The 27560-nt window shown below is 42.3% G+C and overlaps 1 protein-coding gene across 4 annotated transcripts in view; it reads right to left on the bottom strand.

Moving 5' to 3' along the window:
• The window catches only part of CFAP61 (cilia and flagella associated protein 61), an 86792-nt gene that overhangs the window by 15163 nt on the left and 44069 nt on the right, over positions 1-27560 (bottom strand). For all 4 annotated transcript variants that reach the window (XM_072331640.1, XM_072331641.1, XM_072331642.1 and 1 more), the window contains 5 exons: positions 24006-24133; positions 10130-10228; positions 8404-8572; positions 7283-7457; positions 3772-4064 (listed from right to left, as the gene is read on the bottom strand). In XM_072331640.1, the coding sequence (XP_072187741.1) occupies positions 3772-4064; positions 7283-7457; positions 8404-8572; positions 10130-10228; positions 24006-24133 (864 nt within the window). The remainder of the gene's footprint in view (positions 1-3771; positions 4065-7282; positions 7458-8403; positions 8573-10129; positions 10229-24005; positions 24134-27560) is intronic.

Below are 27560 nucleotides of genomic sequence, written 5' to 3'. Positions count from 1 at the left end.
TGGATTAGAAGGGGACAATTACTAAACCAGACTCGTTTACTTCTGGGTAAGTAGATGAATTTTATTTTAAAAACTCTAATATTACCTGTGTCAAATAGCCAGAGTGGACGTGCACATTTTAGATCTGAATTCTTTATGAAGTTGTTTTTCTTCTTTCAAATGCTGAAGCTAAATTGAAAAACTAAGTAATAGAGGAAGTACAACGTGCTTTGTATTTTAGCAGGGTAACCGCATATTACAAATATTTGTCAAACTGTTATGCCTAACTGTTTACCAGCAAACTATGCTACCATGGCTACTGGCACAGAGACATTCAATGGAATTGAAAGATATGACACTCAGATTGCTCGGAAGAGATGTCAGGCTCATCCAAAATATTGAATTGAAGCCAGTGGAAGCAGTGGAGGCCAAGAAGATTGTGAGAGGTACTAAGAGACTGAGTATTTACACTGAAAGGAAAGAAAGCATTCAAATTTATTATGCTTCAGATTTTGGAGAGTGCATTCAAACACTGCCGGGACCAAAACACATCTCTTAACTATTCCAGACCTGGATAATGCTTCTTTAGGAGGCAGAATACTCTGCACATCCTTACTGCTCTCAGATATGGCACAGGTGTGGATGGACATCAGACGGACCCATCGATCAGCTGGGGCAGCCCAGATGAGACTGTGTCTAAATTAAATCCGTGGTCCATTTGGCAGGCTGTTTCTGAAGCTGGTCATAAATGGAGCTGATGGATACTCAGCACATTTTAGTTTGTGGAGCGAAAACAGACACGACTTTCATTCTTTGTCAACACCAGCTTGCTGTCCTACTGCTCAGCTTATAGAACTGGCCCTGAGGTAGGGATTTATCCAGAGCAGCAGCTACCGAGGCCGTGGGCTCGCCTTCCCCACAGGAGATTTCAAGGGCATTGAAAGAAAATAGCCCTAAATCCCTAAATTCCTCTTCTAGGTCTCAAAGAAAAAGCTAGTGATAATTCCCTCCTTTTGTCCTCCTGTGGCATCTGTCTACACCCTCTCCTGGGACGCCAGTGAGCAGATGAGCCCTCCAGTCCCAAAAATGGGAGCAGAGGCAGCACTGCTATGTCAGGCAGCACAAAGCAGGCATGCTGGAAGCAGTCTCATCTGAGGCGTGAGGTGCTGGCACGGAGCAGATGTGCACGCAGCATGTCCTGCACAATGTACTGGATGCCCAAGGAGCTGCTTTGAAACCCAACACGGGGCGAGAGGGAAGGCTGCGGGGTGTACTAGCCCTCCCCTTCCGTCTGCACGTTCTGCCCAGGCTCTTTGCATTAATAACAGCAGGTTTCAAACCCAGCTAGAATTGTGCACAAGTTCTGGAGAAGAAGGAATGAGGTACAGGGGAGCAAGGCTGGGTCACTGCAGCTGGAGCTGGGGCACGAGTCCAAACCAAGCCCTGCCTCAATGCCTCCACCTCTGGCACAAAGAGACAACAGAAGTGCAAGAAGCTGCAAGCAGGTCTTCACAGGTGGCTCTTACAAAAGATAAACCAATAGCTGGCTGGTCCCCAAAATAGTATAAAAGAAGGGCAGAGAGTGGGTATTGAGGGTTAAAAGTGGTAAGAAGACACAAACAAGATCAGATGGTCTGCAGTGGGAACAGATGAAGACTGACCGTCTCGTTGCTGCAATATATATTGTGGAGCTGCAGAGCCTTTTAAAGGAGCTTTCCCCTTCATCAGTGCCCTCAGCTTTTAAAATGATTACCTGACAACAAATGCTCCTGTCCACCATGAAGAAATATTTCTGCACAAGCTGAGAAAAGGGTGAAAGAAGCCATCAGATGAGCGTGCATTACCTTACTGCCTTCATCTTGAAAAGCTTGGGATATACGTCAGAGTAGGCAGCATCAGTAATCTGTCTGTTGCTTATAGGCAGCCTCAGGGAGGCTGCAGTCGTGACCCAGGTAAAGGTATTACCCAATTAGACCACCAAGGAACTGTGGACTGAAAGCAAGCATCAGATGCTCATGGCTGGAAGGAAAGGCACAGGAGTGGGAAGTCAAGAATCACAGAATCATTAAGGTTAGAAAAAAACACTAAGATCATCTAGTCCAACCCATCCCCACCATGCCCACTAAGCCACTGGTGAGGCAAGCAGCAGCAGAGGAGCCACAGGCTCTGTGCTTTTTTATATATATAAACCAGGTAATGAGCACTGCATAGTTAATGCCTAACTATCCAGTAGATCCCAAGGCAAGGAAGCTTTGCCCTGGTGTCCTGCCTGCTGACAGGGAGGGGAGGGAGGGGACTGCTGCAGCCTCCAGGCTGGGAGCCATCTGTCAGCCTGGGAGGGGGGGGAGGGAGGGAGGCTGTTGCCTTCAGGAAAGAGATTTTCTCCTGTTGTTTTTCTCCTGCAGGACCCAACAAATTAAGACCCTAAGAACTGCCAATCAACAGTTGATATTGGCTCAAATCCCAAAAGGTCCTGCGCGGCTGTAGGGCCGATTCCTGCACAGCCTGCTTCATGTGGAGGCTGCTCTGGACCTCCCATCCTCCTCAGAGCCAGTCCTTAAAGGGAGCTGTGAGCCTTGCAAGGCATCTGAGCTGGATTTGTAGAACAGAGAGACCCTGGCATCAGAAGGGACTGCATATCCCTCATCTTTGAGGCCATGAAGGGTAGTCAAGGGGCACAAAAGAGCAAAAGATACAAACCAGAAGGTAATGGGAGTCTTGAAGGAATGGCACAGGCCACATGGGAAAGGTGATGGAGAAGAGGTACGTGTTTGTGAATGGATGTTGAAGTTACAAGAACCAGATTCACATCTCCGTGAAAGAATAAAAATAGAGGGATTTCGGGGAAGGAGGGCACAAAATGAAGTGCTGCATACAAGGGCAGAGCGAAAGGCACTGCTGATGTGGTGACCAAAGCCAGGTGACAGCCAGTGGATGAAAGTCTTATGCAAGGTCTTTACTTCCTTCAGGAAGGGCTTAGCTATCTCCATGTTGAAATAAAAAGGACTGGGAGAAAAAGCAAAACTACAGTATGTGGCTTTCCAGCTCAGGGGAGCTGTCTGGGAGTAGCACACGATCCTTCCTTCCCAGATCTACGGCCCTTACTGCACAAAGGAAACACCAGCGCAGAGTGTATGTGCTGCGAGGGCCATAGGGCTTCCCATGGACACTCATTTTGAAATGAGTCTACCAGAAACTCACTCTCACAGATCAGCCCAGTGATGAAAAGCAGCACTATTATCCCCATTAGGAAAGTCCCATCTCTCACAGGAGCACCATATGTGTGAGTGTGCTTGTAATTTACCTAGATAAGCTATTGATAGTGGAGATGAACAAAAATGCGAGTCAGTAATGCAAAGGGAGAAAAATCTGTTTAAAACATATTTTAATAAATACGTAGTAGGCCTCTGTCCTAACATTCTTGGCTGCTAGTATGACTTAATGAAATCCTAATCATATGCACATAACTACAGACAGGAGTTACTGTACGCATTTAAATAATAAAAGGACTTCTAGAATGATGTAGAAATGAATTAAGAGCATTTGTCACTCAACGGCAAGCAACTGTTGGCGAGTCGGCTGACTAAAATACATTTAAATCCAAATCAGTTGGGGAATTAACAGTAGTATTATTTAGATTTTTGTACAAAACAATCCTTCAGACTAACAACTGAATGTTAATTCTCCTGGAGACAATGAGAAAATGGATAAACCGGCAAGGGACTGTCAGGATTTGATGGCCTTTGTCTTAAAAAGCAGACTGAAGGAAATACAGTGAAAGCATATACTTACTGAGCACTGCAATTGGAACGGTTTGGTATAAGTAGTGAAAGCAACACATGTGATGAGGTCTGGGTCGTCGCCTTTGCTCCACTGTGCCAGGATACTGTCACAATAAACAGACACGCCAGCCTCTGACAGTGCCTCCTGAACAGCACTTTCTATCTCGTTGTTGTTAAGGCAAGTAACGTTTGAGCTGAGTGGAGGCTGCACGAGATGGATGCGAGAACCGGCGATTCCAAGAGATAAGAAGGTTTCTACCGTGGTGTAAATGTCAATTGTGTTCCCATAGACAATGATGTTCCCTAAGGGGAAAAAAAGGGGGAAAATTTCTAAGATGCACAATGAAAACCTTATTAGTGTAACTCAGATGATAACAACACGAAATTGCTCTCTTTGACCCTCTTATTTCTCTGATGCTATGAAGCAAACAATGTTACCTAGCAACAGTAGCTAAGATAATTTAGTGAAGAATCTGTACAAAACATCCCACAAAGTAGGCAAGTACTTAACACAGGAGTATGATATTCATTCTGACCCTGTAATTTGAAATTATATTAACTGAAAACCCTGTGCCCCCCCCAAAAAAAAGAAAAAATCCACCATGTTCTGTTTTGTTCCCCTCTTCTTCCTCAATTTTGCTTATATTCAAAGCGCTTAAGTGGGCAGGCAGGGGAACGGGAACAAATTAAATAGACTGTGAAGAAAAAAAGGGTAGAGGAACTGGGAAAGAGCAAGTTGGAGGAGACAAGCTGCTGCAATGCAGGAGATTGCTGGCACTGTTGCTCCCTTTTGCAAAAGCTCAGTCTGCAGACAAGGGACCTGGCATACACTGGAGTGCCTGTGTGCTTTATCTAAGGAGGTTTAATAGAAAACACGGAAATATTCCTCCGAGCAGGGCCTGAAAACTACTCCTTTCCTCCCTGCTCCCTCTGTCCCCTTGCTCTGAAGAGAAAGCATCTTTCTGCCCTCAGACCCACTCTGCCTTCAAGTCATCCATGCAAAATACCACAGCTCTTGCAGGATGGACTGAGAATTCCTCTCCTGGTGGGAATGAGAAGTGCTTGCCAAAGGCCCAGCCTAGCAAAGGGTTACCCTGACTCTAAGTTATGTGAGCCTGGGCAGCACAGAGATCATCACCATTTGGCAGAGCCACTCTCTTTGGGGAGAGGTTTGGTGATTGCATTACATGTTGGCATTTCTGTGTACACAAGATCAGATTCAAGCCAAGCATTTCTCAAGGAAAATTAAAATTCTGTTTTATATGGTAATATTAAATACAATTACATTACATTAAGGAAAGCAATGTTCCTTTGCTGACCTCTTGTAAATCAACAATTTGCCATTTCTGCTTATGACAATATTAGGGGCTTTTTAGATTACAGCACTGGTAGTCTAGGAACTACCGATATTCATTATGGACTGAAATTATGTTCGCTGGACAGATAGCGATTCCTCAGGATGCTTTTATTATTTAACTACATGAAAATGTATCTATCCGTGAGTAAACATAATCATCTTCCTTGGAAAAAAGCAGCCATAAATAAAGATGGTTAGCGTGGGTTGATCATTTATTACACGAATGTCAGAGTCCTGCTGCAGAGCAGGCTCGTTCATTTTCCGCAAGTGGAAGCCCAAGATTTCAGTGATCCCAGGATGACCCGAATCTTTTTAGTTTGCAGAAGCTAAAGAAGAAAACATTACGTTAGCTAAAGCATCAGCAGCTCTGGTTGTTGATTAGAACGCTGGAATTTTAATGTGAGAGTATTCCTACAAACATGCTTTTAATAAAGCAGTAAACTATGTTTAGGTAAAGAGGAAAAATAATTGCTTCATTTTGGGCCATTAAAGCAGTTTTGTTTCTTTCTTTACTCACATCCTACTTTTTATTTTCGTGGAAAGTGCAGCGCTAATAGGAGATGAATTTCAATTAGTTACAATTACAGTCCTAATAGGTTACACGCATGAGGCAGCTGGGTTTCGTCAGAGAAGCCACAGCCCCAGGACTAGGGCTGGTGCTCACCCTGCTCCAGCCCCAGGCAGCAGGAGCCACCAGGCACCTCTCTGCTCCCGTGAGGAGGAGCCCATGGTGGAAGGAAGTTAGCAGTGCTGTGGAGGCTCCAAACTGCTTCTGGTAAAAGTAACAGATGAATGAGAGAAGGATGCAGCAAGAGGAAGGTATATGGAAAGAAACTGAAGCTATCCAGCAGCCTGGACTGGGTGCATTTGCAGCTATGGGTTTAGCAAATTGCTAAAGACAGGATAGAGCCTAATTAAGATATCCACCTTTACATCACACCAAAAGCCAGCAGCAGTACTGAAATTATTAATACTGATTTAGTATTTTGGTCCCAAAGGAGATGAAGTGCCAGACCTCCTTCTCACCTGAACAGTGACTGTCCCACTTGCCTTGCATCCAGAATGCTGGTACCTTCTATTTCTGGCATTCCTGCTCAGGTGTGTTTGAGCACATTCCAGGACTGGGCAACACACGGTTTTATATGCAGGATGAGCAGTAACAAATAGGGAAAACTAACCACCTCATCTGTTTATACAAACGCAGCTGTGCCTGTCAGCTGGACACCACACAAAGCCACGCAGACTGCTCTGTTCACATGCTTGAGGCTGGGAAGCTGCCTGAAGGAAACGTGAGCTGAGACATGACTATGTTTATTGTCTCCTGTCCTGATCACAGCAAGACTGAGAAGGTGATAAAGAAACCTCTCAAGTATCTCAAGAACTTCTTTAGAAGTCTGCCAAGCAGGACATGAGCGTAGCAGACCACAGCAATCAGCCATCCATTTCTGTTAGTCTACTCTTTGCTGAGGAACACAGCTCAGCTATATTTTCAGGGAACTCCTGGTTTTGCTTTCAAGTACTTTCTTGCTCTGAACTCTTCCCTGTCTCCAGTCTGACACCAAGAAGATGTGACGGGTGAATTCATTTACTGCTTGCTCTCCTTTCAGCTGTAGAAAGGATTTAACGTGGAATTCGGGATGACTCTACAGCATGCACTGAATATATCACCAGTGTGCACGTGAACAGATATAACGGGCAAAAATGTGACCTTAAGGGTTAAAAAGATAATACAGAGAGACTGCAGTTCTATGTGAAAAGCTGTAAACTGGTGTAATGGAACACAAAGATCTCCTAATCTAGACCTGTTTTCTTTGTGTTATGCCTCAAATCTGAATGTTCATCTATAAGAGAAAAACACACTCGCTAATTAAATTATTATTTAATTGTCTAATTAATGACTCCAGCCAGCTTTGCATTTGGGACTCATTTGGTTTTATATAATAATTACAGCTGATTAATCTATCTCAAGCTTTTTTTTTTTTCCTAGATAAATATGCTGGGTATCAAAAATGACAACAAATTGTAAATTAATCAGGAAAACAAAGCACAGCAGATGAAAGACTTTGTTCTAATTAATTGAGCATCAATTATACCATGGAGTTAAGGAAACAATAAGCCTGGAGAATATAGCTGCAAGTGCATGTGCGTTTACCAAAACTCTTACCTTCTGAGTTGAGAACATTTTCCTTCAGCCATTCCATTGCCTTTAAGCAGTCCTGATCATCATTGAGAGTGAAATGATTGGAAGGGATTTTCCCTGTGTACCTTTGTGGCCATTTACTAATAGCTTCTCCACTATTTGGGAGTTCACTGATATCTGATCCAGTGGGGAACAGGACCTGGAACAAATGGATGAATGAATAGATATATATGATGTGTGTCTTCAACTACTGAAGGTAAGAATAGATGATATTTTCTTCTTGAAGGCAGATAAAAGCTATGTCTTCCCTTGCTTTCCTTATCTCTGCTGTAGTTACTTCCCACAGCTTATGTTACAAGTCAGGGTTGCATCTGAATGTCCTTTTTTCTCAGAGCACTCAAACAATCACAACTACACTTACAGTACAACGCTGGAAGCAGCTATCTAGTACAGGGAGGTCTGATTCAACAGCAAGACTGAGTGCCTGGTTCCACTCTGCACAGCTTCATGTTACATCCACTCAGAGGTCTGTGCTGCTGCTGCAAGCTAGGGGAATGGCAACGCAGCTTCAGCTGCCATCAAGGCAATAACAAAGAACCTCAGCTTTGTCCTTGTCACTTCTGTCCCCCCACACACTGTGAGACTCCACTGAGTATCATAGGCCACCGGACCTCACCTGAAACTTTACCATGTGCTACCATAACACATAGCACCATGTTCGTGCCTAGGCATGCTCATCATGTGAACCAAGTAATTAATTTGAAAATAAACTCCCTCCATTGCCAAAACTAGGTCAAATGGTGTCACACCAGCTGGAGTTAAGTCCCAGTGGCTGGGGCCACATGTCAATTGGATCAACTCCTCAGCAGGTTCGCTGGTCACAGTGGCAAAAATACTGGCAGCTTTGCTTAACATCTGATCCTGAGGTGATCCGTTGCTGGTAGAAAACTCTGTAAAGCCTCTCTCTCCTCTGCTCCAACCTCTAGAGCTGCACAAAGCAGTACGACCTGCTGTCTGCAGGCTGCAAACATATTGGTTATACAATAGCTAAGGAATATTCTACTCTTTTGCTAATGTCAGAAACCCCATTTACTGTTTTTTCTATATATATATATATAGTTTTTTCACTATGCAAACAATCTCACCTGATAGTTCAGTCCTGTGCAGAGAACAAGGTAGTCATACGGTACTCTTCTCTCCTTGGAAATAACCACATATTTGGCAGAGCGATTTATGCCAGTCATTTTACCAACCACAACGTTAACCCAGGAACAAAGTGACATCTGTGCATAATCTTCATCATTAAAACAGTGGCTGTGAAGAAAGAATATCTGTAAGTGACATTTCAGCAGCTGACAGCAGGCATTAATTAGACATCTGGTGAGTTAGCCAAAGTCCCCCAGTGGTTCAAGTCTGTTCTCTTGCTGTGAGTTTACTGCAGCCTATAGTAAAAGATTAGTCATTATGAAATACTCAGTTACAAATTGACAAGTTTTTGCTAAAACCAAATAATCCCTCCCAGTGCTGGGCCATAACCACGTAATTTAAAAATGAAGTCAGGAAAAAGAAAGAGAAAAAAAAGCCTGACTCTGCTTTTTATTGGCAGGTTGATGCAAAGATCAGAATTTGCACCTGCAAAGTAAATGTTTCAACAGTCCGATGGATTTTCGTCTGACATAAGGTTCCTTTTTACTACTTTATGTGACTGAATTGCTCTGCAAAATTAAGTGAATGTTAAGAGAAGCAAAGGAGAAAGTATCATATTGGCTAATCGAAAGGCAAGAAAATCAGTAGGCCTAGAAAGAGAGAGAGAAATAGTGCAGGTGTTAAACATAGGAAGCTTCACTAAGTGAGCTCCGGAAAGAGGAATAGCACCACCAATGTGTTTTTCTACTAGTATCAGGATATACATTCTAACACACCAGAGCTGACTGCTACACATCAATTACTGTTAATTAGTTCCCAAAACCAGAGGATGACAACAATAACAAATAGGAAAGAAAAAAAAAAGACGTTGTTGTGGCCTGAAGAATTTTCCAACTGAATGTTCGGGCTTTCTGAGGTGCTCTGCATCCTCTGTACTCATAAATACCAGAGGGAAATAAAGAACGGAAGACACCCACTGTCAATTCTAAACTGTAATCATGCAGAAATCTATAAATAAAATGGACATCAAGGAGAGATTAGGGTTTTCAAAAGCACCTTTATAATTGAGGTGCACAGCTCCCGGGAGACTGACACTCCAAAATCACAGGGATGCTTTCAAAAGCCATACCCTGCAGAGTTCCATTTTCACTCTTAATCTGCTTTCACATTTTAACAGCTAATTCTGGCGAGGCAGCCACGAACAGCAACTTTCCATCAGGGTGGATATTCTGTTATTACAAGCCCTTTCTTACAGCACGCTTAGGAAAAAGTGCACATGCTTTTGTGTGAGCATAGAACCCCTTTGTTTCCTACACCTGTACTTCAAAACACCCCTCTCTACAATAGAAAAATGAATTCCCTAACTATTTGTCAAAAACTTCCCCGATAGGGCAAAATTCAGAATATGGTAAGGCAGTTTTATCCAGGTCAACATCACACTATTTTCAGGTCTTTGTAGGCATTTCTGGTTTAAGGTTCAGCAAGTAGACAATTAGTTGTTCTGTCCTTTAAAGAGCTGGCTCTAAAAGGCACATTACTGAAGTTACCACTTATCTAATACTCTGTGTCACCTCTGTAGTAATACTGAACTCCTTTACAGGCCATGTGGCAGACTGGATTATTTTGAGACTATGTGAATGTGTATCTAGAAAAAAAAAAAAATTTAGGACCAGTTCACAGAAAATTACGTTGAAGTTATTGAAGTTTTTATATACTAAATCAAACCTGTTAATTAAAAATCTTCTATGTTTGGATCCTGGTAGGTCTCTTCCTGGAAGGCCATGAGTTGAAATCAAGGTCAGATTGTTGAATTTCAGGTGAGGACTGTGGAAAGAAAAACAAAATGCCATAGTAAAACCAGCACGAGTTTGCTGAGGGTTCTGTTTTGGTATAGCTGTAACACAAGTGCACTTTAACATACAGCAACGTTGACAGACAACTGATGCTCCCCATCCATTCTTGTGGCTTTATTTGAAGTGTAGCACAAGGCTGTCTCAGTCCTGACACGTGTGTTTAAATTCTTTCATGTAACTAACAAACTCTTTCCTAGGACCTTATGCATGACTAAGCTCCCCTGACTACAACAGTTACTGCGAGACAACAAAGTCTTTGCTCAAATGCCAGAATATGGTGTTCCAAAAACGAAACATACCAGATTTATTCAAATCATGTCCCCCCTTGCACATGTTTTGTTAGGAAACAAGCAGGAAAAGCCTTGTCAGCAAGAACAGTGTTAACCATGCTGTGGTACTCGGTGTCTGATGCTGTGCCACAAGGCTGCAGAGAAGAGACTGTGATTCTGTGATGCTATTTAAGTGTCCTCAGTGGTCCCGTATGATGCAGAAACAACATTTTTAAGTCACAGAATCATTAGGGTTGGAATAGAGCACTAAGATCATCCAGTCCAACCCCAGCCCACCCCACCGTGCCCACTGCCCATGTCCTTCAGAACCACATCCCCACAGCTCTGGGACATCTCCATGGACGGTGACCCCACCGCTCCCTGGGCAGCTGTGCCACTGCCTCACCAGCCTCACTTCTGTTGAGCACCCAAAGTTTCAGATACAGCTGAATGCCACTCTGAGATAACTGGGTTGTTCCTTACTACTTGCAGAGTTCTGTCCCTCCTCATCAGCTTTACTGGCTCATACAAGACAAGAATAGGGCCCTTGTCATTCCCATTTTCCTCTGCCTTCCCTCTAAATGCTCCTGCTCAGAAAGTTTCTTCACCTCACGCCTGAAACCAAGGAAAACAGGCAACGGGAAAACTAAACCTTCAATAAAGAAAAATGAAATCAATTGCTGGTGGGTATCACTAATTCCAAACATTCTGCTTAATAGGACTGCATTAAAGAACATGCAGAAGGACAGTCAAGCAGCACTTAAAGAATCCATAAAAGTCATGATGGAAACCTGCAGTCACTCAGACATCTGGTAAGAAACTCAGCGCCGTGATCATCATTATGTCATTTCTTGAGAACATGCTATGAGACATTAATCCTCTAGGAGGATATAGGAAGTAACTTCTCTACACAGGCCAGGTACAAAATGTTTTGCCATTTTGCTAAGATTCACACATCTTTGGGCAGAAAAATTGGAATTTCCACCATAGTTTCATTAGCACCAGAGGGTGGGGGGTGGGAGCAGGACTGACAGTATGCTGAACTAAATGTGATCTGACATTTAAACACAAATAAATATTATGAGTGATTAAGCCTTCTAATCTTCCAGGCTTTGTGTAAGTTAAGTATGGATTGATGCAAATGGTACAAAGGAATCAGAATGTTTTTTATCAACCAGTGTTAATTTGTTATTCATACACTTAAAAAATATACTCAAACAAAGTTAAAGGTCATACTTAAACCGAGGAATTTTGAGGTTATGGCTGCCACTCTCAAAATGCATATTAATAGTTTAATTCTGGATTATGGATTATCTATGGTAAATCTCCATGCATACTCAGGACAAGTGCAATGTAATAAATAACCTTAATGTAACAGAGTGCATATATTTATACAGATTATGGGCCCAATTCTCGTTTAAATTAAGGTCACTCTGCAGAGGTGGGTGTAAATAGAATTTGCTCTTCATTTATGGCCACCTTATGTTGGCTGCGTGACACAAAGTGGTCTTAATGTAAACAGAAGTTTACACTGAGCTGAATTTAAAGTATGCAGCATGCCATTTGCACTCATGGAACACTTTTGGTTGGTTGCAAATGCTAGCAATTGCAGTACACTGTACACACCGAAATAGTGTGACTGCTTGGTATTTAGTTTACATGCAATCATGAGTAAAAGGGCTACAATAGTGCACAAGCATCCCACACATTCTTCTGTCACTGAAGGTTCTTTCCAGCTCAGAGCTGAAACTGTTTCTCTATATACTGCATGCCCCCTTGCCAATAAGCTTCCAAATCCACCTGATATTATAACATTAAATTGTGTTAACAGTATTTGGGATGAAAATGTTGCAAGCATCAGAAAAATGGTAGAATAAAAGGTTCCAGGCAACAATAATGTACCTCTTTTGCATGACTGCACTATGATGCACTTTATTGATCTGATCACATACTGTTTTCTTCTCCAGAAGCTCTGCTTTTATCTATTCCATATGCAGTCATCCATTATTTCCACAGTCATATGGTGTTAGGTCAGTTCTTCCCCATCAAGGGTGAGGCTTTAATTCTGAGCTTTCACTCTGTATAATTTACTATTTACTGCTATCTTGGTGCTCCCATGGCATTCCCATATGCTCCAAAAACTAATGCATGGGAAAGTAGAACTAAATCCTGTAGGCATCAAAATGTTGATTAGCAACTCTTTAGAATTCTGTGATGACATGAGTAATATCTTTGATTCCTCATTTATACTGAAAGAAAATCAAGACACAAAGAAAATTGGATTAAAGCTATCAAAAGGGTGTGCTGATGTCAGAAGCTGAACGGAAGAACCCAGAGCTGATATCTGATGCTTCCTGTGCTCCAGGAACAAGCACATTGCTCTTATGGGACCAGGATCTCAGCTTGGAATCGCCAGAAGTGATCCAGACAGTTGCACAACTGAGCTTGCTGCATTTCAAGAAGCATTCGGGCAACACAAACACCACAGTGTTTGAATTTGGGGTGGCTCTGCGTGGAGCCAGGAGTTGGATGATCTTTGCAGGTCCCTTTCAGCTCAGAGCATTCTGTGATCCTGGCTTTGTCACTGGCCCTGTGGCACTGAAATGCAGATCCTCCCACAAGCATGTCTGTGCGGGCAGGGTACACAGTCAAGTGACCCTTATAGGCCATCCATTCCAACCCCCAGCAGTGCATGGGGACACCCACAGCTCCATCAGTGCTCATAGCCCTGTCCAGCCTGACCTTGGCTGTCTGTAGTGATGGGGCACTTCCACCCCTCTGAGAAGCCTGTGCCACTGCCTCACCAGCCTTATGGTGAAAAATGTCAAAGCCTTTAAAATGTAAAACAGTCAGATAATAGAGCATCATTTATGTCAATTTCAGTAAAATACAGGCAATGGTCACGTTTGCCAACAGGGAGGTAAAATTTCTCATCAGCTAAGATCAAAATTTGTTGGGTTTAAACAAACTGGCATTGGTGACAATTATCAGAAACTTTACATGTGAAAATAGAAGCAAAAAGTAACCTCATATGTGACAAAGGCTGACCTGAGAACTGTGTGCCTCAGATTAGGATTTTAAACCAGTATACAAGCACATAAATGTGAGCCTGAAAAACACAGGCAAGCTTAGGTGCTTAGCCACGATTACTACTGGCACAGAGAGGGGAAGCAACAGTGCTGAGCATTTTGTCAGTGTCTGTTGGGCACCTTAACACACTCCACATCAACCACCACTTTTCTCCACATAGCACTATTATTTCTAGGCCAACAGAAGGATGGTTTACTTATGATGGCTGTCAGTACCCTACTGCTGCCTAAAAGCTCTTAACAATATGAAAGCAACATAGGACCTAAGAAATGGGTAGTGCCTATAAAGAAAAATGTCTTATACGCCTCTAACTTATATATTGATATGAAGTATGGTAAAAGCACATGTTCCCATTCAGTGAAAAAGTCTTCAAGAGCAGAGCCTGAGCCAATGCAACATTAAACAACTGCACCTGCATTTTCGAAGTAAGCAGTTCCAGCAGGGATTCATGTTGCTGTGGATACAAAGGGAAGAACAGCTCAAAGATACTGGTAAAGCAGGGAGGGATTAGAGTATCTAGGGAAATAAGTAAAAGGTATTGAGTTTCATTGCACAGTTCTAGAGGACGGCTACAAAAGCAAGCCTAAACACCCTCGGCCTTGAAATAAAATTGCATTGCCAACTGATTGTGAGAACAACCAAAGGGAGAAACAAACAGCAAGTTTTATACTAAATTGATATATGTATCTGCTAGCATTTGCAAATGGGTTCCAATATACCTGCCTAGTTTTTTTCTGAACTTTTTGCCTGCTGGGTTCTCTTTTTTTTTGAGTGTGTGGTGCAACAGCAAAGGTTTAAGTGCTTAAAAACTGCCTGAACAAATTATGTAATTAACTGCTTTCATTAACCTCCTCATTATCACAAATAATCAGTCATAATTATGCTACGACCTCAATTTTCCTGCAGCAGAGAACTCCATAGTGCACTTCTAAACAACTCTGAAAATAACAATCATCTAAAATCAGCACTAAGAATCATTAGGTTGAGAAATTCTTGCATGAGCGGAACTTTGAATCAGAGAAGTTTTGCTCTGCAACCAGAAATGAGCCATTCAAATTTTAAGGGAAAGGAGGAACCCCCAAATGGGAGGTGATGCTAAAACCCAAAGGCAATATTTCATATTCAGGGCTCGGAAACTCACAGCACCCAGATACATGTCTCACTCTAGAAGGCAAGTATAGGCAGTACCTTATATGTTTCCACACTGCTTTCTCAGGCAGAACTAAAGCAGTCTCTCCCTTTCTACTCTCACTCTTTAAGCACCTACATTTAACTCAGACAAGCAAGAATCAGCACAAAATCAACAAGGAAGATACATGAAAATAACATGGCAAAGGAGTTTCCCTGCATGGTGGGTGCTACATGATGCCATCCTACCATTATGAAGGCTCTGTAGCTGATATCACACTTCTTGGTTGTTCAGCTTTTAGTGAGAAGGTCAGTAACAGGAGCAGAAAGGGGTTACTGTTTGCAGCAGCAACCACCAAAAGCCTGTTTTCAAGAACCAATTACAAACCTCAGAAGGTAGTTTTAGCTTAACTGCTGCCCAACAGATGTCCATTCTAGAAGTTATCCCTCTTTAATTACAAGTAAACAAAGATAAGCCAGTTCTCCTTTGGATCAGCCCTAGGAAAAAGTGTTAAGATTGCGAATTAATTTGCTGAATGAAAGAAGGGTCCTTGTTGGGACACCTTTCAATGCAAGAGTCCAGAAAGTGGCTGTCCACGTTTTTTGTTTCCCTATAAGCTGCACTTGTGATCTGTCTTCCTCCAAGACCAGTAGCAGACGTGTCAAGAAGAGCACTGGTAAAATTAAAGCAGTGAATCCCACTGCCATTAGCTCACATTTAATGTGACCAACCTTTTTGCACGGGGGGAAAGATAAGTCAGTTGATTGCTTCAGTAGGAAAATCCCCAACCTTTTTCTTCCCAGAACAGGACTGTTTTTCCTTTGACCCATGAGCACCTTTCTTCAACGACACCGTGGGCACTTCTCCCTCCACAGCTGGCTGCTTTTCTTCATCAGGTCTCTCCCAGCAAACTCTGCATCTGACTAATTCCTCCAGGATCTGAAGCAGCTCCTTATCTTTGCAGTCTAGTGCTCACTATCACAAAGCCAAAAGGCTTTCCATAAAACTGGCAAGCATCATCTTGAAGACAAACACAATTTTTGCTCCTCCTATGCCTGTTAGAGGTTCTCTTTTTCAGAGTGATTATCTTCTCTAACTTTTGGTTCGAATTCATTGGACGCCTATATTTATCCACCTGAACTGTGTAAGGATCGTGAGCTTAAACAGAGGTGGGTGTGTTTTCGTTCACACTGAAGACTTATACTGTAATGCTTCTGCTGCCCCTGGGATTGCCACTTCACCTCCTTTTGTTCAGTAAATACTTTCTGCTTCTTTCTCTGCTTTCACTAAACCTGCACTGCTGCTCTGACCCAAGCTCACATGCCATCTCTCACAAGGAGCGATTACCCTTCTTCAACATCCTGGCTCAAAAACTGTTCTTCAGTTAAATTCTGCATTCTCCTGCTGGGGCAGATGAACCAGTCTTTGTTTTCTTTATCATTTCTTTATTTATGGTTATTCCTAGATTCCCTCCGATTTTGTAATTTTAATACCTGCATTTCTTATCCCCTCTGTGCTGGCCTTCTTCCTAAACAATACGGTCAAAAACACACACAACTCTGCTGCATTTCACTTCTTTGATTAATTCCTCATTTTTAGGTATCTCTAAATCAACTTGATTTCTCCCTGAATGTTACCAAACATGCTTTTTTCCACTTTCTTCTTTCAAACTCCCATCCGTACTATAACTCATTCTCCAAAGCAATCCAGCCACCCTTTTCCTGTCCCTGCTTTTATCTTCTTAACCACCTCTCACCTCTCCAGCAGTGTTTTTGCTTTCCTCACCTGCGTCAGCTCAGCTTTTCCTATTCTCTTTTGCACCAATCTTCTCTAGCGACTGTGGCTCTCAACTGTAATTCAGTTGAGTCTTTTTCCCTTTGTTAGACTAATTCTTTCCCGTTCTTTGCTTCTCAACCCAGACTGACCCTTGCAATTTTACTGCTGAGCTCTGCTCCATCCTTTAACCACTTCTCTCACTGACAGCATCCTGCCAGCGCTTGCAAGGAGTACACCAGGCTTGGAATATGCAAGCCAATTAAAACACGTAACATTCAACACTGAGTGGTGGGCACTTGACTACTTACATATTTACTGCACAAATTGCATTTCTACAGCAAGTACGAGCTAAATGAAGAGTGGTCAGAACCCCCAGCTATAGATTTTTTTAGTAAGCCCTCTAGGAAACGATCTTTCACACACAAAAAAACATGTGTTGTGTTACCATGATGTTGTTTATTAAATAAATGATGGCAAAGCCCCAGTACTATGAATTGTTTTATGGCAGAACAGAAGAATTTGAAGAGCACTTTTCTCGTCCCATATAAGATGCAAACCTGAATCAGACACATGCATATACCTACGCAGGAACATCCTCAGCTACAAAGTTCACATGATTAGCACCATCATCCCAAATATGTGCTGGTTCCCAAATACAAGCACTATGAACCATTACATCTGCTGGAGAATTACCTAAATAAAAATTCAATTTTCATTCCTTAAATGTTTCAGCATTTCATCCTGTTCAAAGCATAAAACAAGGCAATTATCTTTCTAGACAGAAAATGATGGATATCCATTGATGGCCCTCGTACTTAGTCTCTAGTTACTTAAATATATCCAGGCGAGATATCAACACCATTGTCCACAAAAGTACCATAAGATGGGATGCAAAACTATGGTATGTCTAAGGTGCTGCTGCCCTCCTACTCCTGTATGAATTCCAACTCATTAATAGAACATTTTGAATATTACTGGACAATAATTTAAGTCAAAATGAAATTGTTTTTATTTGTGTAGCTTGTACTTATCTCCCACGTTTCTCCATTGCCAAGGTGATTAAAAATTTAACTCATCAATATCGCTAGGTGCAGATTTGTCAATGCTGCCTTCACCTACAAAAGCTGCTCCAAAAGTAATGCCTCCCATTTTAACGGTAGCGACTGTGTTGCAAAGTAGCATTTTGTAGCTGAGAATTTGTTCTATCATTTGTTGTTATTGTGCTCTTTGTATCTCGCTATAGCTTTCATGGAAGTTAACACAAGGCATTACTTTTGGAGCAACCTACCCACTTTGAAAAGGCATGCACAAGTACTTCAAAAGAGTGATGCCCTTTGAATTTGATGGGCTTGAGATCTGCACTAATGTTTCTCCTCTTGGCAGCAAGAACATGCAGAAAGAGAAGCAGTTCACAAAAAGCACCGCATCCCGTTGACAGAAAGCTGGCAGCGTGGGAAGGATTGGGGCACAAATTTCCTCGTCTCCAACATCTGCATGTAGCAGCTGTGGACCTGGGCCCTGCAGCACCTCCAGGCCTCCTGGCAGCCTGGTGAGCACAGCTGCCTCTCTGAGATGGCAGCCCCAGCAAAACCAGCTCAGAGAGACACAGCTGTGAATTGCCCATCTCTAGCAGGGCAGCATGATACTTCTCCAGCAGGTCCTTCCCAAATGACCCGTGCCCTGCAGCACACTTCAATCCAAAAATGTGTTCAGTTAATGCAGATATGTTACCAGGAAAACAAACAGCACAGTAAGATGTGCTACGATTCACACAGAAACAGCACAATGCTTGGGGACTGGAAGTGAACAAGCTACAGCTCTGCAGAGCTCCATCTAAAGTAACCAGTCCCCCACCAGTTTTACAGAATCATTAAGGTTGGATAAGAACATTGAGATTATCTAGTTCAACCCCACCCCACCCCACCGTGCCCACTGCCCACGTCCCTCAGCGCCACATCCCCATGGCTCTGGGACACCGCTCTTTGGCAGAAGGAATTGTTCCTAACAGCCAACCTGAAGGTTTGGGTAGTTCTCCCTCTGCAACATCCCTGGGAAACAAACTTCAAAACCATGAAAAATAATACGAGCAGAACAGAAAGTACCTCATCTCTATCAACAGCAAATAGCTGAGAAATGTAAATGCGGTGTTTGCACTCGCAAGGCTTTTTTCTTTGCTTTGAGTGCACTGATGAGAGAGCTGCCAGAGCTGCTCCAGGTAGTCAGGTTACCGGGCTCTACACAGAGCTGGTGACACAGCCACTCATGTCACACTCAGTCACCAGGCAGGGCCCAGTAAATAGAACTGCATGAAAATTCTTCTGGCTCACGGCAATTTTGAAGCATCCCTTTTATCAGAAACCCACCATTCCCAAGATCAGTTTTAATATACAAAGAGAAGTTATGAATATTCACATACAAATATTAACAAAATGAAATCTGCAAATATTGTCTCTAAGACAAGAATATAAAATGCAAAATAATGAAATATTGATCCTATTCAAGCACCAGTGCTTGGCAGAAGCATGTCAAATAGCTGTTAGGAAATGGACCCATATCCTCTCCCCTAGTTTTTGTATCAGTCACCGACTGCTCGCTGTGATGCTGCCTGCCCAACAAGGCAAGATATGACCCATTGGATTCATCTCTGCCCCAACTTGATCTCTATTCACCAGAGATGATGAAAGGCAGCAACATCTGAAGGATGCGGGGCCAGTGACACCGAACACATGGTCGACTGCAACATTGTTCAGTGTTTGCCTTGGTATGAAAAAACAGCAGTCAAAAGGAAGCCCGTGTATATCAATTCATGTGGCAAAGATAGATAGTATGAAACAATGAAGATCACTAAACCATTCATTCCGTGTTAGCTCTGTGATCAGCAAGTAAGCACTAACTATTTAATTAGTCAACTAATTAGTGACAGGCAACATGGAAGGCTTCAGATGTTCTCAGACAAATGCAAAGATAAAAAGCCTAATTAAACAGCAAGCATTATGCTAACTATTGCCAAGCAGGACAGATGTGCAGGATATTGTATAATACTGCGCTGCCAGATAACGGCAGTTGTAGCTGTTCTGTCAGGAACTGTGCTTTAAAAACCATCTCCATGCTAATCTGAGATAAACCCCACGGATCGACTGCTTTAGGTTCTAACTTTACTCAAAGAGAAAAACTCAGGGCTTTGACAAAACCCGCCGGAACACATTCGCTTTCTAAGGCGATGACCGCTTTTAATGCATCCAGATTGAAAGAGAAATGCTTCACATTTTCATACAAAGTCCCGTGGTCTTAGCTGCCATTCGTTTATTGCTGTTTTGTGTAATACATTATGTATATTTGCGATGTCCTCGGAGAGTAAGCCATTGTTTACACCAGAGGTTGGATTAAGAAGGTTTTCAAAATCACGGATTAAAAAGGGTTTTCCCTATAATCACAAGACAATAACGCTTTCCACAGCTATATGCAAAGAGGTGGATAAAAAGCTAATTGGTTCACTGCACCGGAGCCAATGACAAGATAGTTCTGCGAGCAAGCTTTTGGCGTTCTTGCAGCCCAACTTCAATCACCTGCTGCCAGAGAGCACTAGTTAGCACGCTGCTCTGGGAATCCTGCATCAGAATTAGCTACAAATGCTGTTTTTGGAACTATTTAAAGGAGTAGGGAAAGATTAAAATGTTGTGCTGTAGCTGACATTGCTCAGAACCGACATGTAGGCAATGAGTGGTTTAACCGAGATCTGTTCAGCTTGCTACTTCAGATTCAGGCCGCTGCCAGTGTTTGACATCAGCTATTTCACTGTATTTGCTATTTCTCCTGCTGAAGCTCACCTCCAAGAACTGGTCTTCTCAGAATCCTGACCGGAACCCACCTCCCATTCTTACACACACAGGTACTGGCGTTCAGTATTCACAGAAACAGATTTACAGTTCTAAATAATTTTCAGATGCAGTTTTCATTTAGTATTTGCAAGCTGAATGTTCAAGACAGCTTTCTCACTTATAAGTTAAGGATATGTACAGTTGATCTGCATGGGAACAACAAAAATGTAACTGTAAAAACTTCCATTAGTCTTAATTCAGACTCCCTTTTAGGAGTCATTATTCATGGTAATTTGTCAGCACTACTGACTCAGCATGGCAAACTTGAGCGAAGGCCACTTTTTTACTTCAGTGTCTCATTAAGAAAATTCTTGCTATAAATATACAGAGTTTTTTTAAAGCCCAACTCACTCCAGGGAAACTAAAAAAACAAAGAAAGCCTTGCGTTTTCAGCATAGCCCTCCTTTGGATTCACTCCAGGGCTCAACTGCCTTTCTCTCCACATCCACAACAAAGGAGAGGCAGCAACAACAGTTTGGAGGGCAGGGAACAATAGAAGCAAAGAGAGACTCTGTGCTGCTGGGCTGAACTGCTTTCTCACAATGGGAATATTCCTTCAGTTGCTACTTTGCTTTTAGGACTGGCCAGCACTCTGCATTTACACTGCTTTCACAAATGGTTGGATGGTGCAGCAATCTGTGCGAGCTTTGTCTTAGTGCTGAAGAGTGACCTAAGTCCTGGCTTTGTTCAAGGGGAAGTATATAATTGCACTGCCCAGGAGGAGCCTCATGCAGGAATTGTGGGAATTACAATTCCTTGCCTGCTTGCCACGCTCCTGCGGGGAAGTTAATTACTGCAGCAATTTATGATGCAACGTGCTGCCCTCCTCCTAGCGCCTCAGATCCGCTGCCCGGTGTGCTGCAGATCCTCATGTGCCCGCCAGCTGCAGCAGAGGTGCAGCCCGAGCTTGTGGCCACCTGCACCTCCTGGCAGCCAGCCGTGCATGAGATGGGCAAACTCATGGCTGCGGAACTGCCTGGTGCTCCTCCTGCACTTGGCCATTCCTAGAATATAAAATTCTGCCAAATGCATCCTAAAGAAAAGCAGCACTGTAGCTTATAGCATGTCTGAATGCGATTACACTCGTGAAAAAAGGAATCAGCAGGAGATATTTATTTGAATGGTGACACATGACTAATGAGCTCACCTTCACTGACCTAGCATTATATTAAGCACAACGGAGGCAATTCTCCAGGGCTCAGGGTACCCCAAGCACTAGAAAGAATCCTCCCCTACTAGATGGTTATTCTGTACGCTCACTGGCAGCATTTTTGCTCTTCCTTTTGAAACAACCACACTGATTTGGCCATGCCAGCACTTTAACCTTGACGGTCTCAGTGGTCTTTTCCAGTCTTAATGATTCTATGACCACTGCAAGGATCTAGTTCAACAAACTCTCAATGCAAACTAAGGAGCCAGAGGGAAGGTCTGCAGCAGTGTTTTGTAAAACAGCAGTTCACAGCACACACTGCTTCACTACAGCTGGGTTTATAAAGTTCCTTCTCTGCCCTGCTGGAGCAGCCTGGTGCCCACAGGCAGACTGGCCATGAGCTACGGTGCTGCTGGCACAGAACAATGGGACCAGGGCAGCTGTCTGCACAGCTCCAGGGAGAAGAAAGTTCTTATTGTTATTTCTCTGTCCATTGAAAAATCTATATTTATTCAGTACCAAACAGGTTGAAAACACTTGTAAAATCTAGTCCTAATAATTGTTAGGTAGGTAAGTGAATTACATTTGTGCGTTTCCATGGTGACTGATAATGTAAAATAATTAAGTATGAAGAATAATGAGGAGAAAACCACTTCCTCTTTTTAAGGATTAGGGGCTTACAAATTGATTCAATCTAGCTATTTTTAGTGCATGTAACCTTTGCAAAGAGTATTAGAAAATTATGAGTAAATCAAACTGAATTGTATTAAAAGGTCTTCACATCGATCAGGAGATTTTCTTTAACTGCTGCTGCTGAGAAAGTTAAAAAATATTTCTTAAACTTATACGTATGTTAATACAAATCCTGTGACGCTTTGACTAAGCACTGCTTGCTCTTTGCCTTCTCAGAGCAATACTCAATTTCTCATAAGCAGGAGCACTCCGGTTGTGCAGTGCAGAAGATGAGTGCTCTCTGGTGTACAAGAAGGACATGTTCTGCACAAACTCTTACTTAGAACACAGCTCAAATAAAACTTCTGGCTGAAGGGTATCAGAGGTAGAGAGGATTCCCCCACAGCACTCATTCTACCTGTGTGTCCTGGTCAGTACACAAAGAGAGCTTCTGGCTAAGGGGGACAGGTTTGGTTGGTTCACATACTTTGAAATACAACATTTCTACTATGTATTTGAATCTAGCTTAATGTTTTGCCTCCTCTTGGAAAAGACACTACAGGAGAGACACTAAGAGGAGAGAGAATGTTAATAAAGTCAAGTCCTCCAAACTCGTCCTATACCATTATGGAGGGAACATTCTCCATATACGAGTTGATGGAGTGCAACAGATGAAGGACAAGTATTCCATTTTAGAGCTATGCTAACGACGTTGACCTTCTCAAGAGGAATTTGAGCAATTGAGTAAGAACTGCATTCTTGCACATGCAGACCAACCTTCTGAGAGCCCCAGACAGAGGGGTAAGTGGTGAGACAGCAGAGAGGGTTTCTTCTTTCAAATTATGGAACAGACCTTACCCACCAGTTTATCTCTGGTTAGAGAGTGGAAGGTATAAAACAGCTGCATACATTTACTCCCCTTCAAAACCAGTTTATACAGTTTATTTACTCCAGTTTGGATAACTCAAGGTACAATTTAATTGACAGTTTTACTGCTAAGAAGTTCTGTTATGTTGGCATTCAGCCTATCCTCCTGGTGGGTCACTGGGCAGCTTTGTGACTGCTGGAGAAGCCTCTCCTAGCCCCTTCCCACACTCACTCTACATTTAAAATGATAAAGGAGCCAGAAACAGCAACGCTGTGGTTCCTAAGCGCTCCGAAACAGCAATATCAGAAGCAGAAGGATGCTGCTTCTCCTTTCTCCTAAAGGCAGCACAGAGAAATGACGACTCCAGAAGCTTACATGGAATGTTTCTACACAGCTCTGGAAACAGTGCCACAAAGAGGTAGAAGAATGGAGGAATTCAGACAGTAATCTGTGATTCTAATACGCAAAACTAGCTTTAAAGATCAGTAGTGCTTTGCACACCATACAAAGAGCGATGGACTTAATGTTTACCTAGGGTGTTTACCTCATGTTTACCTACATGTTTACCTACCTCCTGACTCTGACTACTGTCCTTATATGTAGGAACAATGGTCAAAGACACGAGGTATATTGGAATTCTCATTTTCTCCTGGCCTTCATTTTGAGGATCTACAAGGAACCTTGAAAGCACTTTTGAAAACCAGAGCCTGTTAGGAGTCTTTCTACATCTGCAAATTAGACACTCATTAAAACATTTTAACGCTTAATACTTGGACATGGACTCAAAGCATGCCTTTTTTTATTATCTCTTACACTAAAGAAAGAGTCTGAGATGATTTTTACATGGAGGAAGCAAACGCCTTCAAATAAAGGTAATGTATTTTCTCAGTAAAAAAAAATCAAATAAAAATCTTACCAAAAAACAAGTGTTTCCAGAAATGAGATTCCAACATCAGATGCACCAACCACCACAATTCTACTGTTGACAGACACTTTAGATTCCATTATCAGCTTCCGATTTATGTGGTTCAAAGAATACCTTGGCTGAAATAAATAGATAAATTAGTTGAATGAGTGAATGAATAAAGTTCAAGATGACATAAATATACATGAAAAATAACTGGAAAGGTCTGCTAAGAATCATCCCACTATCAGCAATGCATTAGCTTGCATTCATGCAAAACTTATTACAGGTCACTGACATGACTAACTTTATGCTTTTTCCATGCACACAAGTTAACGCAGAAGACAAAGGATATCGAAATGGTGAAATATATGCATGCTTAATAATTCACAAAATAAATAGCAGAGCTTTAAGTTCTAGCTTCTCTTGGAAAAGACACTACAGGAGAGACACTAATAGGAGAGAGAATGTTAATAAAGTCAAGTCCTCCAAACTCATCCTATACCATTATGGAGGAAACATTCTCCATATACGAGTTGACGGAGTGCAACAGATGAAGAACAAGTATTTCATTTTAGAGCTACGCTAATGACGTTGACCTTCTCAAGAGGAACATGACATACTGGTAGCCCCAAACAATGTCATCAGCGATGGAGATCTCCAGCTGGGATTTCAACAGTCCCACTACCAAAGCTGTATACCACATGAGAGCACTTTCCCACACCTTAAGGAAGGATTACGGATCAATTACTTGCACGCTGTCATTGCCACACAGCAAACAACTTTAAATGTGGTAAATGAACATGTTTATTGGTCATGCAACTTCTTTTTTTTTTTTTTTACAGCCAGATAAATGTTGTTCTGGCTGTAGTTCTACACAGTGCAAGGATGACATCCAGTGGTAAGCGAGATTCATCTCGGGCTGGATGCCACTGAGAAAATTCCAGAAGATTTCTTCAAAAACATACCAGCCTATGGTGGCTGCTTAAAGGAGAAAGCAAATGTGCGAGGCTCAGTTATGTGTCCACAGCCCTACAGCCACCAAGGAGCCCTCACCAGGAGCAGCTGCTGTGTTGCCCAGATTGTCAATAAATCAGACATCTTCAGATTTCTGTGAACAATTGGAATCATCCAATCCAATGCCAGTGCTTTTTAACCTGCTAAAACACCTCTTACAGCAAGATCTGCCAGTAAGAAGAGTATGATTGCAAATGAAACATTTCAGAAACTGGAAGAAACTTCTCTCTCTCACTGAACGTGAATGTGAATGGGAAAGGTTTTAGGAAATGGGAAGAGAAGATGAAAATTATTACAGTCAGCCCTCCACCTAAAAGTGCTGCTTAACATAAAGCTTGTACTCCTGCTTTCATAGCACACTAACTGGGTAAGCCCTACCTGCAGTATTTGACACGGGGATCTCACAGCACCACAAGTACGTGCTGTGGTACTGAGCTTAAGGCCCTGCTGAGTTTGTGTATTCAGATCCTTGGCTCTGGGAATTCTGCAGGCTGGAGTGATGAAAGGCTTTTCCTGCTCTACGCAGCATAGAAAATCTCTAAAAGCAAGCAGTGCCTTCTGGAGGAACAATTATTAGTGATGTTTTTTGCTAAAACGTGGCTTTTAACAAAACTAATAAGATGGTAATAAGAACACGAAGAGAATCTTCTTCTAATGCCTCTAATCAACCAAAATAACTAGACAGGAGCGTCAGTCGCTAATAGGATAAACTCAATAGTCCTTACAGCAATGCCAAGTTCAAACATCTCCTACCACTGCAGTGCTTTTAGTTTTTGCTTTTTAATGTACTCCAGCAAAGAAATATAAAGCAGTAATACCATTTTCTAGGGAAGAGTTGTATCTAATTTATGAAATGGCTTCTGTACCAATGATACAAAGGCAGCATATGAGCAGAATATAAACTGTTTTTGTACACCACACAATGGCCCCAACACCAACAGCTGTCATGCTTCAGAAATCACCTTTCTAGCAGCTAAGTACGCTAAATGGCCCCAGGGAGTAAGGAATTAGGTGGATTGGTCCCATAATACCACCTTATTTTAACAAAACGTCAGGACAAATGACTACATATGCTCCCCAGAGGAGTAATCAGACATCATAATTGATAGGTCAATAGCAAACTGTAACTTGTTTATTTTCTATCCAATTTATTAAATAGAACTGCAATCATTAACTAATGTAAGGCAAAAAAACAATCATTGCCACTGTTAGAATAGGTATACGTAGCTCAGTGAAAAACCCTTTCGTTGATTATCAAAATGAGGTTTTTTTAATCCCTTTTCTTCCGTTCTCCTCTCCTATCTACCAGCCTTTACCATCGCACCACCTGTCACATTGCTTCCACCTGGGAGGGCAGAGGGCCCACCTACAGCTTCCATTCCAGCTGCTGACAGAGACAGCTTCTCTTGATTAAACCATGGGGGGATATTTGTTGATGTGGACAGCCATTGCCATTCACTTGAAGGCCTCAGACTTCACCTCTATTAAAAATACTTCAATATTTCTCAGAATGCTCCACTGGCAACACAAAACCCACACATAAATCAAGTCTCACTCATCATCTCATAGCACAATATGCACAGAATTACAATTTCATGCATCCTTCTATACTAAGTAACCAGCTGGAGAAAAAATGAAATAATGGTTTGGTTTTAGCAAGCACGTTTGAATGCATATTTTCCTTTTCACTTTCAAAGCAGGTGAGGGAATATCACAGATCCATTGGGCATGCCCAGACCCACCCACTTTGTTCACATACTGCCTGGGAATGCATTTATTGTGCATTTAATCACAACAAACATTGGTAGGACAATCAGCAACACCGAGTGTTTTCTAGCTCCTGTTAGATCTGTTTTTAAGCAATGGACCCTGGAGCTATGGGACTCTTTATATCTAAGTGCATTTACTGCAATTATTTCTAAAATAAGACTGGTTTTGTATCAAAGTCTATATTTGTTTAAACAGAAATGATGAAAACTGGAAAAAATAAAAATAAAAATCCCAAAATGAAAAATGAGGATTTTAGCTTTGACAGAAAGAAGCAGTGGGATGTTCTGAATTGGGTATTGGTGAATGCAACCCAGTAAAGCATTCAAAGTGTATCAAGGAGAGCTGTTACAGCCATCCCTGTAGCTGGTCATGCAAAGACTCTGTAAAGCCAAGGCTTCATAGAATAGCCTGGGTTGAAAAGGACCACAATAATCTTCCAGTTTCAACCCCCTGCAGGGTCACCAACCGCCAGACCAGGCTGCCCAGACCTGCATCCAGCCTAGCTTCGAATGCCTCCAGGTATGGGGCATCCACAACCTCCTAGGGCAACCTGCTCCAGGCTTGGACTTGATTTTATCACATGCTGTGTGCCTGAGCCTCTTTTAGCCAAAGCCAATCAAGTGTTTGCTAAATGTAAAGTATATGGAAGTGCCACTGAACTCAGAGAGGCTGAACTTGGAGTTGAGAGTAATAGTAGATGAACACGGAACTGATTCACATGTGTAATTGGCATGTTAGCAGATCCTTTACTACTTCTGGAAGTAACTTCCACCCAGCAGC

Source organism: Excalfactoria chinensis, chromosome 3 (assembly GCF_039878825.1).
Source record: "Excalfactoria chinensis isolate bCotChi1 chromosome 3, bCotChi1.hap2, whole genome shotgun sequence".
NCBI classification, from domain to species: domain Eukaryota; kingdom Metazoa; phylum Chordata; class Aves; order Galliformes; family Phasianidae; genus Excalfactoria; species Excalfactoria chinensis.
The sequence above is the reverse complement of the archived record's forward strand: the minus strand, read 5'-3'. Positions and strand labels throughout refer to the sequence as shown.